The sequence below is a fragment of the Anopheles arabiensis genome, unplaced genomic scaffold (assembly GCF_016920715.1).
Source record: "Anopheles arabiensis isolate DONGOLA unplaced genomic scaffold, AaraD3 Autosomal_pericentromeric_contig0024, whole genome shotgun sequence".
NCBI lineage: Eukaryota > Metazoa > Arthropoda > Insecta > Diptera > Culicidae > Anopheles > Anopheles arabiensis.
This window is the reverse complement of record NW_024412172.1, coordinates 48994-63140: the sequence shown is the minus strand read 5'-3', so window position 1 is coordinate 63140 and position 14147 is coordinate 48994. Positions and strand designations below refer to the sequence as shown.

The 14147-nt window shown below is 42.2% G+C and overlaps 2 protein-coding genes and 1 pseudogene across 3 annotated transcripts in view; all 3 read right to left on the bottom strand.

Moving 5' to 3' along the window:
- Positions 1 to 6341: 6341 nt before the first annotated feature.
- LOC120908317 (AT-rich interactive domain-containing protein 1A-like) lies at positions 6342 to 9353 on the bottom strand (the record flags this gene model as incomplete). The annotated part of the gene is made up of 1 exon (XM_040319227.1): positions 6342 to 9353. A coding segment is annotated over one exon (2562 nt), but the record flags the coding sequence as incomplete, so codon positions are not given.
- LOC120908332 lies at positions 9352 to 12515 on the bottom strand (annotated as a pseudogene).
- LOC120908331 (uncharacterized protein DDB_G0283357-like) overlaps positions 12515 to 14147 on the bottom strand; it is a 23835-nt gene continuing 22202 nt past the window's right edge. The window contains exons 5-6 of one of the 2 annotated variants that reach the window (XM_040319241.1): positions 13573 to 14124; positions 12515 to 13509 (exon numbers count right to left, since the gene is read on the bottom strand). In XM_040319241.1, the coding sequence (XP_040175175.1) occupies positions 12583 to 13509; positions 13573 to 14124 (1479 nt within the window). In that variant the 3' untranslated portion in view covers positions 12515 to 12582. Of the gene's footprint in view, positions 14125 to 14147 lie in introns of both variants that reach the window. The other variant, XM_040319239.1, reaches the window with a different exon arrangement.

Sequence of the window (14147 nt, the reverse complement as noted above, 5' to 3'; positions counted from 1 at the left end):
ATGATTTTACAGTATTTTATTTCAATATTGAGGTAAGTTTTTTATTCTCAACTTTGCGGCCCGCGAATCACTGAAAATCTGTACTTGCGGCCCTCTGATGAAATGAGTTTGACACAGCTGGCCTAGACGATCAAGTGTCGAAAGTCCGCTTCGAAACAGTATCCACAGTACCCAAAATTTGAACATACCCAAAGCCTTTAACATACAAAGCCTTTCTGATATTACTGATTGTTTAGTCATTGATATCGATTAAAAATTGGCAAAAAAAAGTATTGAAATTGAGGTTTTTATTGATGCGCAGGGTGGCAGTCCATCCTGATCATGTTCATCTCTGTTTTTTATAGAGTTTAATACAGATGTGAACTGTATTTTGTCGAAACAAGTTTGTTGATTTGGTATGCACTCACGGCTACCACGAAATTTCAGCAAAGTGGTGTGAAGATTTTTCTCAACCAAAACGTTAATCCCGCAAGCCGAATACGCACCTAAAATTTTATCGGGGTGCCTGTAAGCGGTTACTAAATCAAATTTTTGTTCATCACGAGCAAGCGGACATCGCATTATGTTTTCTTTTGAGGCTCAGGCATGTCGTTTTGACAGAATAAATAGCTGCATTTTCAGTAATTTGTTTTACTGATATTCAGTGAAACAACAAAACCATGTATTACTCAATAGCTTTCAGTAAAAAATGTAACTGCAGCAAACTTAGAAAATTTGCAGTGTATTATTCGTACACCATTTCATCCCTCCCCCCACCCCCTCCGTCGATGGATTTGGTGAAGGGGCCCCGTCTACCATAACGCCTAGGGCTTCGGAGAGTCTTGACCCGCCACTGGTGTACGCGTCCGCGTGTACACTATCCCTACACTCTATCAGCACGAGATTTTCTTCACACCATATCTCTGACATGGAGCGTCGGCGTACCGATTGAACCATCGCGACTTTGATTAGTGCGCGCGGTTAAAACGACCTTTTGTATTGTGTTGTACGTAGCGTGCGCGCCAAAATTTTAAGAGTGCGCGGAGAGTGAATGTGGTTTTTGGGGGTAGGGGAATGAGATACAGAGACAAATTTCGCTGCACATTAACACATACATTCTCACTGCACGGGTTGAACTGCGAATGCTCAGTTTTGAGAGAATATACTCGAGCGCTCGCGCATGAGTGCAAGCAAGCGCGGTATAGAGGATTGAGGGAGACACAAGATTATTTTGCTCCAAGCTTTCTACTTTTGTCCCGTTGAGGGGCTGTCTGCACACGCATGTTTTCCCGCAAATGCAATACCCTAAATTTGCCCCAAATCATGCTCCGCCGAATACACTGCTTCAGACCTTTACTGTACACGGATATAATAGGAACTTTGAGCGTCCAGTATGAGCGATAGCTTGAATGTAGAGTGTAGCGTGCTTTCTATGGCCAACAGCAGAGTAGCAATTCCATTCGAAGCCACTGCGATTGCAATTTTCGATTAAATGCAAGAATAGTTTCGAGCATAAACGGATTTCCGATGCCACCAGGTCAATCAAGGAAAAAACCTGTCCATTGTGTGTCTCCTCTCCACTGGATTGTTCTGTCAAATCGTAGCTGTCCACTGCTGCGGCAATATCATCGCACACCGTTCATTGTTCGTTGTTCAATCGGTTCACGTTTACTAATATGTTGTACAACTCATCGATAGCATAAGAGTATTCCGCATCTACCAGGGAAAATATGTCGGCTGCGGATAAGACGCATTTTAGAAAGTCTGGCAATATCTGCACAAAGTCGTCTAAATGCAGCATGGTCGGAAATATCGTTAGCGCCTTCCGCGGCGTCATTTCGCACAGATACTAATCAATGATTCGCAGCGCTTTGAGGTTCTCGAAAGCTCGCAGTATCTGATTCTGTTCGGAGTCTTCGATGGTGTACTGATCTTGATTTTGCGAGTGTAAATCTTCACAAAAGTGGTTCACGTTTGCGTTCTACAATAAGAAAGGATAATGCGACATTTCCTCCACCAATATAAGGGCAAATAGGTGACGCAGATGATTGAACATTTGAAATGAGATTGCTGCCTGTAGAGTCCTGGATATTTTGGTGTCGTCCTGCAGCAATCCAGACATCAACAGTACACCATGAGACCAATAACGATCAGCCAATCAGTCTGGCGGTGGCCCGCGATCCACTGGTTACCCGTACCAATATACCACGGAAGCTGCGGCAATTAATTTTAAGCTTAACTGTACTTTTTGAATCTTTATGCTGTTTAGATCACTTCATAAATATTACACAATTTCACATACGTGAGGGCGATATTCTGTCTGTTCGTTTGACGAAAACATCCTTGTCGTCTTTCGTCCAACGCCTACATCGATGAATGTCGGTGCCAAGAGTGCAAGAAATGTCAGAGTGCAAGATGTCTCCACGATCTTTCCTATGGATAATCACCTGCTCTATGCGGACGACACCAAAATCTTTCGGCAAATCCTGGGACCAGACGACCATCGCATACTCCAGGCTTCACTAGAAGAATTCTATAACTGGTGCACGCGAAACTCCTTAACCATTTGTGTTGATAAGTGTGTTACCATCACCATCAGCCGTTCTCGCTCTCCAGTGCATTTCGACTTCACGCTAAACGGGCAAACTTTGCAGAGAGTCGATTGTGTCAAGGACTTGGGTGTTTTCGTCGATGCGAGACTCACGTTTGAGCAACACCTAGATCACGTTGTGACAAGATGCAGTCAATTGTTAGGTTTAGTCGTTAACATGACTCGCGAGCTCTCTGACCCAATCTGCACCAAAACTCTTTATTGTGCTCTTATTCGATCAGTGCTGGAGTATGGCAGCGTAGTGTGGTGGCCCTCCTCTGCTCGGGGGGTTGCGCGCTTGGAGTCCATCCAGAGTAGGGCTACCCGTTTCGCGCTCCGTTCGTGGGGCAGCAACAACGACTACACAACAAGGTGTTTGTTGCTCGGGTTACCCCAACTCGACGACCGAATACGAAATGCTAGGCTGGCTTTTATCGTTGGGCTTCTCAATGATAGCATCGATTGTCCGGTTTTGCTCTCGTCGATACTGCTGTTCGTGCCTGCAAGAACTCTCCGCCCTCGGGCGATGCTGGCCATCCCAGAGACAAGGACCGCCTTCGCCTCCCGAGACCCGTTTTTGCGTATATGTCTTGCTCTGAATGCGGAATCTGATGCGTATGAGCCCGGCATGACGATGGCAAATGTGTTGAGTCGCATTAATTTACTTCGCGCCTCTCGCCAGAATCTTTAGCGTCCTTGTAATTGTTATTGTTGTTATTATTGTGTTATTGTAAAGCGTGTGACTATTTATGTTATATTCCTATTGTACCCTTACATATATCGAGAGGGCTTATGAGGTCCGTCGATCATTTAATAAATATACAAATATACAATGCAAGTCTTGTAATGCTTTAAAATGCGACCAATTCAAAGGACTTACAACTATGCTAAGTTATCGTTCGCGTTGCCTTCTGCTTGGCCTACAGACGCTCAACACCGTTTTAAGGTCAACCAATATGTATTTATTGCTAAAATATTTTAACAAAGGAAATAGACTTTGTTTTTTAGAAGAGGCAACTTCTACGTGCCTTTGGGACCTCTTCGATCTCGTAACTTGCTTGTTGATGAGAACAGGCGTACCTTATATCGATACAACGAACCGTCACTAGCTATGACAAGGCAATTCAATACATGGTCCCATCACTTTGATTTTAATGTAACGACCAACGCATTTAAAGAGAATAATTTATCAATTCCAATTTTGGCGACACCGGATTTAGGCAGATGATAGGGGAATAAGTTAGGGATTATGTGTAAAATAGCTTAATAAAAAAATACATTATTAATAAATAAATAAATAAATAAATTAATCAATTAATTAATTAATTAAGAAAAGTTTAGGAGCCAAGAAGTCCGTTTGACACCAAATAACCAAGGTCATTAGCGAAACCAACAACGTTGATAGCACTGTTACCCCAAACAACAACAAGACGAATTTTGGTCATAAATGACAATTAATTTTACATCTGTCTGTACATCGTTACATCGCTGTCGGTTAAGGCCTGCCTGTACCACTTGTGAGGTTGGCTTTCAGTGACTTTTGGATTGCCCCCATAGCAGTACAGTCAGTCCCAAGGACTGTGTAGGAACGAGGTCAAGTATTAGCCAAATTCTGTTTGGCCATTTTGGATGCCTTTTGACAGCAGAAAGCCCTGGAAAACTCATCAAACCCTAAACCCGTTATTTGGGCCCTTCACTATTCTAGTCAGTGTTTTGTATGGAGTTTGACAGTTGGAGGCTGAAATCATGTAAACACTCCATACAGATTATTCTAGCCTCACTGGAAGAATTGGATTTGAGTACCTACTCAAAAAATGGCAAAACAAGGTGGTTTACATACCTCTCAAGGTGGATTCAAGAGATCTGGTAATGGAATCTAGAATCGAAGTGTATGTAGTCCAGGTGGTCCCATAGCATGTTTTTTTATAACCAAATTTAAATATCACTTTTGGACAGAAAGGGTAAAAACGTTTGTTCAAACAAGCTTTTGAAGGCTTGACGAATACACAAAACACTCTAAAAATCTTCATTCAGAAACAGATGCGATAAAAATCAGCCTTTTAAATTCATGCACCTAGGGATAAGCTCACCTGTATATATACCCACTTAGATACTTTCTTACTTATCCAGCACTACAACCGTTTTACAGTCTTGGCCTGCTTCACGATTATCCGAAACCACTCACGGTCTCGCGCCTTCGTCTGCCAGTCCGTTATCCCGGCCTTAATGGCGGACGCCTCCAAGCCATCCTGCCAACTCAATTTGGGCCTACCACGCCTCCCCTGTCCTTGTGGACGGCCTAAAAAGACTTTACGGGCTGGGTCGTCCGTTTCCATGCGCACAACATGGCCAGCCAACCGGAGCCTGGCGAGCTTAATACGCTGTACGACAGTGAGGTCGCCGTACATCTCGTATAGCTCATCATTATAGCGGCTCCTCCATTGTCCTTCCACACATACGGGGCCAAGTATCCTTCTGAGCATCTTCCTCTCGAACGCGGCTAAGAGGGTTTCGTCAGATTTGGACAGTGTCCATGTCTCAGAGGCGTATGGGAGTACCGGAACTAAATAGGTACTATATAGTCCCAGCTTCGTCCGTCGCGACAGGTTCTTTGAGGTGAACTGATTTTTCAGGCTGTAGAATGACCGGTTGGCAGCCAGCATCTTTGCGCGCATCATAGCTTCCATGCTATTGTCGTTACTGACCTTTGACCCCAAATAGGTTAATTGAGGGACGACTTCAAAAGTGCGTTCACCTAGCTGTACGTCACGCCTACGTAGATTCTGATTATTTATTGGTAGACCCGCTGATGTTGCCACCATCAGTTTGGTCTTTGCCTGGTTTATCTGCAAACCGAGGTTCTCTGCCACCTGCTCGATCCCTTGGTAGGCTTCTGCTTCATAGGAGAGCCGCAGACCAATGATGTCTATATCATCAGCGTATACCAGGATCTGGGTTGACTTATAGAAGATGATTCCCGTAGTCTCTACCCTCGAGCCGCGGATGGACCTCTCTAGCGCCAGGATGAATAGGAAACATGCAAGCCCGTCTCCCTGGCGCAGACCTTTGATGATAGCAAAAGGTCCTGAGAGTTTTCCATCCACCCTCACCTGGCAAGTGACGTTGGTCATAGTTATTCTAACTAGCCTTATCAGTTTGGCCGGGATTCCAAAAGAGCTCATAGCGTCATACTGTTTTACCTTGGCTATGCTATCATATGCGGCTTTGAAGTCAATGAAGAGATGGTATGTGTCGTTTCTGTATTCAGCCATCTTCTCCAAGATCTACTGCATAGTGAATATCTGATCAGTGGTTGATTTTCAGTTTCGGAATCCTCTTTGATAGTTTCCCACTATCTCTTCGACGTGCGGGACAAGACGATCCTGAAGGATCAGGGAGAATATTTTATTCCAAATGAAACATTTAATAACCAATTTACAAATTTCTAGTGAGCACCAGACCGATTTATCATGAAAATCATAATTAAAATTTGAATCGAAAAGGGCTCTTAGATATCAAACTGCCTGTAACGAACTTTTGGCTACTTATCAAATTATCATATATTACTTTACATCGTTCCTACATAGTCTTTGGACAGTTGTACGTATGGCGGCATAGTCTATTTGAGGCTTGAAACCATGACGGGCATTTTTTGAGGTCGTACGAGTCGACGAGTGTACCAAAAGACCAGCTGATGTTTTTATCGATCTGTCTAAATATAATATATTATTTGTCAGATATATTGTTTGTTTTTTGTTTGTTTGTTAGTTAGTTTGTTTGTTTGTTTGTTTGTTTTTTTGTTTGTATGGTAAAATGTATGGTGTATGGTAGCAATCCAATTTCGGGAAAAGTTGACAGACTAGGACCTTGAGGTAAGTAAATGTTTTTACACACATTTTATTTAAATATTTGTAAACCATTTTTTTGCGATTAAATAAAACATAAAATGACAATTGAAGGGAACAAATGATTTTATAAACTTCCTATTTTATTTTGCGCAAGCCAGACGAACATGCAGATTGTTATGAAAAACTAAACTATAGGCTGAATAAATGAAAACCATAGACTGAGATTGTACGCGACGAAAAATATAATTATTGTGAAGCAACTATAATGAGCTTCATCTTCCAACAACTTATTCTCAGTTTGTTCTTAATACCCTATTCTCTATACATGACCATTAATGTTATGCGTTACACTAAAACGCAGGCATACTCAAAGCCTATTTGTGATAGAATGAATAATAACTCACTGTATCCTGTTGCTGTTGTGCTTGCTGTTGTTGCTGAATGTGGGATGATTGTGGAGATTGGTTTGATTTTATGTAACTAGAGGAATTAGCTCCAGAATGTTGAGAAGCATTGTTTGGCGCTCCTCGATATTGTTGTTGTCCCAATGTTGGATTAGTAGCAGCTAAAAGCGGCGAATTTAAAAATTGGGAAGAGTAGTTGGGCATCTGTTGCTGAGGTGGCGGAGGTTGGGAAGTGTTTGAAGGATTTTGCCCACCATGACCACCAAACATGTTAGACGCAGCTACTGCTGCTGGTGGTATACCGTACGCACTCTGCGTTGCAGCACCTGTAGCACTTGCTGCGCCGAAAAAAGCGTTTTGTCCCCCACCCGAATTTGAATAGTAGTTAGCTGCCGTGTTTTGCAATGGAGCAGGCGGAAACATGTTAAGATACTGCTGTCCAAACGGTGGTTGATTAACCGATCCACCGCCATTAGGTTTAGGTTGTCCAATAGCACCTATCTGTTGCGTGGAAGTTTTTACTGATGAGGACATTAACGAAGTATTATTTGATGATATCAGCATGGTATTTGGGTTTCCCATTTGAGTTGTTTGGTTGTACGGAGATTGGACTGAACCCATGCGAAACTGAGATGAAAGGCTTTGGAACATCTCAGGTGTAGGTCCCGTTTGCATATTTGTCGCGGTCGGAGTCATATATGTATTATATGGCCCTCCAGTTGTACCTGATGTTCCATAGTGTCCAGGAAACTGTGAAAATTGTGAACGACCACTTGGTTCGATTTGGAATGCGTTGTATAATCCACCTTGAGAATTCATGGCGGCAGCAGCAGCAGCTGAATTATATAACACAGCAGGAGGTGATGGAACAGCAGATACGCCGTACTGTGCCGGGTAGAACGGTTGTGGAGCAGAAGGAATTGATCCGCTTTGCATTTGTGGGGGGGGTGACAAACCCATACTATTAGATTGATGCATACCACCAGCACTGCTTTGTTGCGTGGGTTTAACCTTGCACACATTAACATTATTCGCAGCGACTGCCGCTGCCAATACATCTGCCACTGGGTGTTTGTTCAGACCCATAGTAACGGCCACTGCAGCTTGATGCTGTTGAACATTAACAGAGGAAACATGTTGTGTCTGTTGTGTCTGTTGCTGATGTTGTAATTGTAGTGTTTGCTGATGATGTGTTTGCTGCAATTGTTGCGGAAGTTGTTGCGCAGGATGCTGTTGCAACTGCTGTTGAATTTGTGATTGTTTATGAGGTTGGTGCTGCTGATGCGAATGTGAATGTTGTGACTGAGACTGTGAAAGTTGTTGGGGTATTTGTTGCGACAGCTGTTGCGATTGCTGTTGCGGTGAGTGCTGCACCTTTAATTGTGATTGAGAAGTTTGTGCTTGTGATTGTGGCAGCGATTGCGAAGGCGGTTGCGTCGGAGGATGCGATTGTGATTGCGACTGCGTTTGTGGTTTATGTTGCTGTTGCGATTGTTGATGCATTTGTTGCAATTGTTGAATGTGTTGACTTTGCTCCTTATGTTGTTGCTGCTGACGTTGAAGTTGTTGCGAATGATGTTGCAATGAGTGTTGTGATGGATGCTGTAATTGTTTCTGTGGCTGTTGCGTATGTTGTTGCGTAGTCGATTGAGCTGATTCTTGCATATTGTGTGCCTGTCGTTGATGATGTAGATCTTGCTGTTGGTGGGGATGTTGCTGTTGCAGTTGATGTGTCTGTTGATGAACCTTTGTCGGCTGTTGTTGAGAGTGATGATGACTCAGACCATATCCCTGATTAGAAGGGTCATTACATTCGTTGTTGAGAGTAATTCCAGTATTAATGTCGCATCCATTGTTCGATCCCGTGGGATTGGGAATATTGCAAACATTATTGGAGCTATTAAAATGTTCCACTAAGGAATCTGATTCTGATCCAAATGCTGCTCCATAAGAAGAATGGGTACCATGCGCTTGGTGAGAGTGATGACCAGCAGTTCCAGCATGGGAATGTTGATACTGTGGTTGATGGGATGTATGTTGTGTCCTTACGAAATTTGATTTTAAATGAACATTATTTCCACTAGGAACATTTCCACTACCACTAACTGAATGTTCATTTGCCATATTGACGTTGCATGTAGCACTACCTCCGCCGCCACTATTTACTGTTCCCGATCCTGTTTGTTCTGGTACAGTGGGCATTTCCCAAACTTTCTTTACACTTGCTATTTTCATGTTCAAATCGGCTGTCGAAGGAGAAATTATATTTTGTACTGACGCAGACACTCTTCCATGACCGTTACCTCCGTCGACTTCTATTGATTTTGATAAACACAATCCAGCCGATACTGTAGATTGTTGCTTAATACCTTTGTCACCTTCAATTAAATGGCTAATATCAGTCTCAAAGGCAAATGGTTTTACTTCCTTATAATCGGTCTCACTTTTTGAAACGGAATTCCTTGCAGGGTACTTGTGATAATAGTGGACGACTGTTGTTTTGTAACACCTGCAGAAAGCACTGTTCTTTGAGAATTACCAACGATGCTATGTTGCGAACTTCCTTCACTTGATGTCGTTACTGGTATCGAAGTTGTTGGACGATGTGCTGACGTATTAGATGTCAAAGATTGTGGTGACTTCATTATTGAACCAACTGCATTAGAAGCACCAGTAATAACTTTCTCATTCATTAAACCTGATTTTACTTTTGAATCAACATTTATGACACTATTGCCACTTTGTTGACGTTTCAGATTCGTTATGGAAGCGTCTACACCCGTTCCGCCGCAATCACCCACTGTGTTTGTGTTGTTTACACTCAACGCGGATACGGCTGATTTGAAGTTCGTGTTGTCGAATATCATCGTGGTGTTAACTGGAGCATTATTGCCATCAAGATGATGCTTATCATTGTCAGTGTTGGAGCTAACTGTGGAAGAAGCATTCAGTTTTTCTGTTACACCTTGTTGTGTTAAGTGACGCTGATCTGTTACACACTTTATGTCTCCTTCTACTGATAATGTTGAAGAACGTGTTCCTGATGTTCCTGACGGCATGGAGTCATCGTCGTTGTTACTGTTTGATGTTGTGATTAATTGATTAGAATTTGATGTATTCACTGAAACTAATGAATCGCTGCTCGCTTCAGTGGTAGATGATTTACCCCCTCCTTGGCTTTGTGATACAGATTGCTGCTGGCGCAATGTAATTACATTGATGGAACCGCCTCTAAAATTTCCAACAATAGCCTTTCCTCGCACATTACTGTCCATAGAGTTATTTAATTTACCAACAGATCCTGATATGGTGGATAAATTTGTTGACTGTTGTTGTAAAGTTGTAGTACTACCATTTTTTGTTGTATTTGTCTTGGTATCGTCTACCAATGACGCAGCCGTGGACTTATTAGAATCGCATTCATCACTAGTTTGTTTCATCACTGCCAAACAATGATCTGTGGAATTTGATCTACCATCCGATTTGTGACTATCCTCTCGAGAATGAGATTCGTCATTACGAATATCTATTGCACTATGTTCCCTCTCTAGGATCTTCGAAATGGGATTTTTCTTTTTCAAGTGATAAAACATCATCCGACGTATTATAAGCATCACACAAAGACAATGGTCTTTTGTTATGTTGAACTGTGCGATCGTCCCGTATAGGAGATATTACAGAAGTAACAGTGCTGTTCGAATGGTCTACAACAGAATGTTTTGTTTGTCTATCATCGTCATCAACTGTACTGGAACTAAATGGGTTTTTTGAATTAGTGCATCCATATCCGTCAACTTTTTTGCTGATGGCTACACTTTCCTCGATAGATGTAATAGAGCCAGAGAAGACTCCTTGTTGTTTCTGGCGATTATTTGCACTCGAAGGATTAACAACAGAAACAATAGAGCCAATATTCCCCCCTCCTCGGCCTCGTCGTGATGGTTCACCACGTGGTACGAATCCTTCCTTTGCACCCCCCAAAAATAGTCGAATCCGCATTAGCTGCACTATGTATTCCAACAGTAACAGACATTGAATGGTTATATATCTTTTGATGTACATGATGTTTTGTTTGTTCGTCAAAACTCTCTTCCGAATATTCAGATTCGCTCCAGCAATCTTGATGGTAACCACGACCAGCTCCACCAGTTCTACTGCCACCACGAGGTCTATTCCAATTCAAAGAACCGCCTCTACTGGACATGCATCCCGTCCCATCTGCTCGATGGAATCCAACACCGTAGCCCCCGCCACCACGAACGCCACTGCGAGAATCATGCCTTCGACTATCGCGAGAATGTTGGGTTGTTGTTGCATCTTTCTTTTTTAAGCTATTTTGATGTGGTTGATGCGATATCGTCGTAGAAGTTATTTGTTTGTTATCATCTGTGTAGCCTAGCGATCTTGAAAGATGTGAAGTCTCATGTGTTGTATCTTTGGGGCATTCTAATTGATTTAATTCAACATTTTCTTTTTCATTCGTTTCTCCTATTCCAAAACAAGCATATCCATCCGACCTAGACAATAGGCTTGCTTTATCCATTGCGCCAGGGGAAGAGTCCTCAGGGTCTAGTGACGTATTCGAACTACCAACGCTATTATCTTCTATTGTTGCACTGTCAAATGACAGATGCTCACATCTGTGAATCTCTTCATCATTTTGATTTGACTCACAATCAACGGTTTTCTTAATACGTTGCTTAAATGACATTTTTCATCTTTTATTGAATCGGATGATGATTGGGGCGTTGTTTCTTTCACCCGGTGTAATATCTGTTTAGGCAAGTCACAATCAGAACGTGGGGGCGTTTCGCGGTGAACATCACTGCCACTAAAAGAAGCAGAGGATGACGCAGACGATTCTTTTTGATCTTCCATATCCCATGATTTCTCACGCACATAATTTCCAGATACTTTAGTATTGCTTCCGACATTTCGAATAACCGGTTTATGGTGTGGTTGGCTTGTATGATGATTATCATCACTTGAAACACTTGTTTTACGATTAGACGATTCTGATAAGTTACGGTCTAATTGCGGCGTTACACAACCAATGTTTTGCTTGCTGTTGACATAACTATTCAATTCTTGGGTACCACCAGTAGCATTATTAAAACGATTGCCGTCTTCAAATGATTCTTTTTTTGTTTTTATTACCTCGCGTTGATTATGTTCAACTGCATCAAAATGATGCCTCTGGCGTTCATCACGATCCCGTATAGAAACTGCTGTTCGACGTGATGAACTTGTCATTCGCGTTACAAATTTTTCCGTATGTCTGTTGATTATGAATAAACCGTGGATCATACTGTTGGGCAAAGGGAATTCCACTTTTTATCTCACCAACAGAATTGCTACCACAAGGACCAGTGTTTCCGATTCGAGGTGAAACAAGACCAACACTATTATTATTACTCGTCAACAAATTTGCACCGGAAGTGTTTCGCTCCAGTTTGCGCCTTTGAAACCTTGGGGGCAAATTTGATTGAAATGTCTTTGAGAATCCTGGCATGTCCCAATTACTGCTAGTACTGCCACTGATGTTTCCCGTTTCGCGATCATGTCGTGAACCGGTGCCAAATTCATAACGTGCATCTTTCAAATTAGTTCGTTCGCCACTTTTACCACGAATTTTAACGGATATTACACGTTCGTTGTTATGTTCCGATACAGGTTCAAAAACTTTTCCTCTTCCAGTTTGTTTCCTAACGTTGTAGAGATATTGATAGTCGAGGCAATATTACCACTTTTGCTAATATCATTATTGCCTGCTTTTGCATCTATTGATTCCTCTGTTTTTTCTGCTAAGCTTTTCTTCCAGTTCCTGTAACTTTCTAGCGGCAGCCAGTTTACGTTCAATATCACGTTTAAGGTCCTCTTCCTGGCGTTGTTTTAAGCGCTCTTTTGCTTCTGCTGCATCCAATCCCCCTGCCGTCATGTTTACATTGATTGCACTGCCTTCTCCAACTAAACTACGCACACCGCTGCTACAATTTATTTGCATAGAGTCTTGATTTGGATCTCTTTCTCTATGCGCTACACTTACATCCAGAGTACGATCAGATTTATCAAATATTTCATGTTCTTGCTGCTCCTTTTCTGCTTTAACTGATATTATATTTATATCTGTAGCCATATCCTTTACTTTCATAGCAGTTGGTACTTGATTTAACTCTGATTCATCATCAGAAAATTCTAATTTTTGATTATAATCAAATTCAGAATCTTTAGCCCATCCTTCGTCCTTTGCAATTGCTTCTAATCTTTGCAATTCTTCATCTCGTATGATAGGTCGCACTACAACTTCTTGCTCTGCTAAAACACTTGATCCATATGGTGGATGTGAATTGCGATTTTCATCATTGAATCCGCTCGGGCTACCAACTTCACCTGAACCAATCACATTCCCTCCATTACTACGCAAATTACCGATAGTATTATTATAATTACCAACACCACCACCTGAAGTTCCACGGTTGGCATAACGCGGAAGATGATTGGAACCCCCTCGTCGATTTGCATTCTGATAACTATTATCATAGGCGATTCCACCAGTTTTGTCATTACCTCCTTCACTCGATGTATTGTTGCTCCCACCATTTCCTCCCCTAACAACACGCCCGCTTCTGGTTGAAGGAATTGAAGAATAAGAGTTTCCTCCACCAATACGGTTATTTAGTTGTTGTTGCTGCGAATGAGTCGATAAGCTTGAAGATTGTGTCTTCGAAAACTGACTGGATATTATAGTTACATTTGTTCCGGTATTCACCGCAACGTTGCTAATCTTTTCTCCATTATTGTTGGATTTATGGCTGCTGCTGCTGCAGTTGTTGCCACCATTGCTGTTCATTTTTCTGTTGTCCGTATTGTAATTGGTGGTCACATTATGGGCAGTACTGCTGTTTTTGGAATCGTTGCACATTCCTGGTATCGTAGAAAAAATTGAAGTTTGTGAAGGTATTGGCGACAAGGAGCCTCCTTCGTTTTCGTTTCCTAACAAAACGCTTTCGCTCCCTCGTTGCATAAAGGGTGGCAAAAGAGCTCTGAACTGGGGGGGCAGAGGAGACGATTGAGACGATCCCGCTGTGACCTGACAACTGTTCAAACCACCTAGGAAGTTTCCACCACCATCTAAATCCTCCGTTGCAATACTGGTTCCTTGGCCGCAAGGTGCTTTCAATTGTGAACGAATGTCGGCTTGATGATTGGTTTGAGAAGTTCCGGAATAATGTTCTTGGAATAGTTGAGATTTTGTTGTTCCCCCCCCATACGAACCAGTGCCGTCCAATGAAGGGAACTCGTTCTACATGAAATTGAGAAAATTAA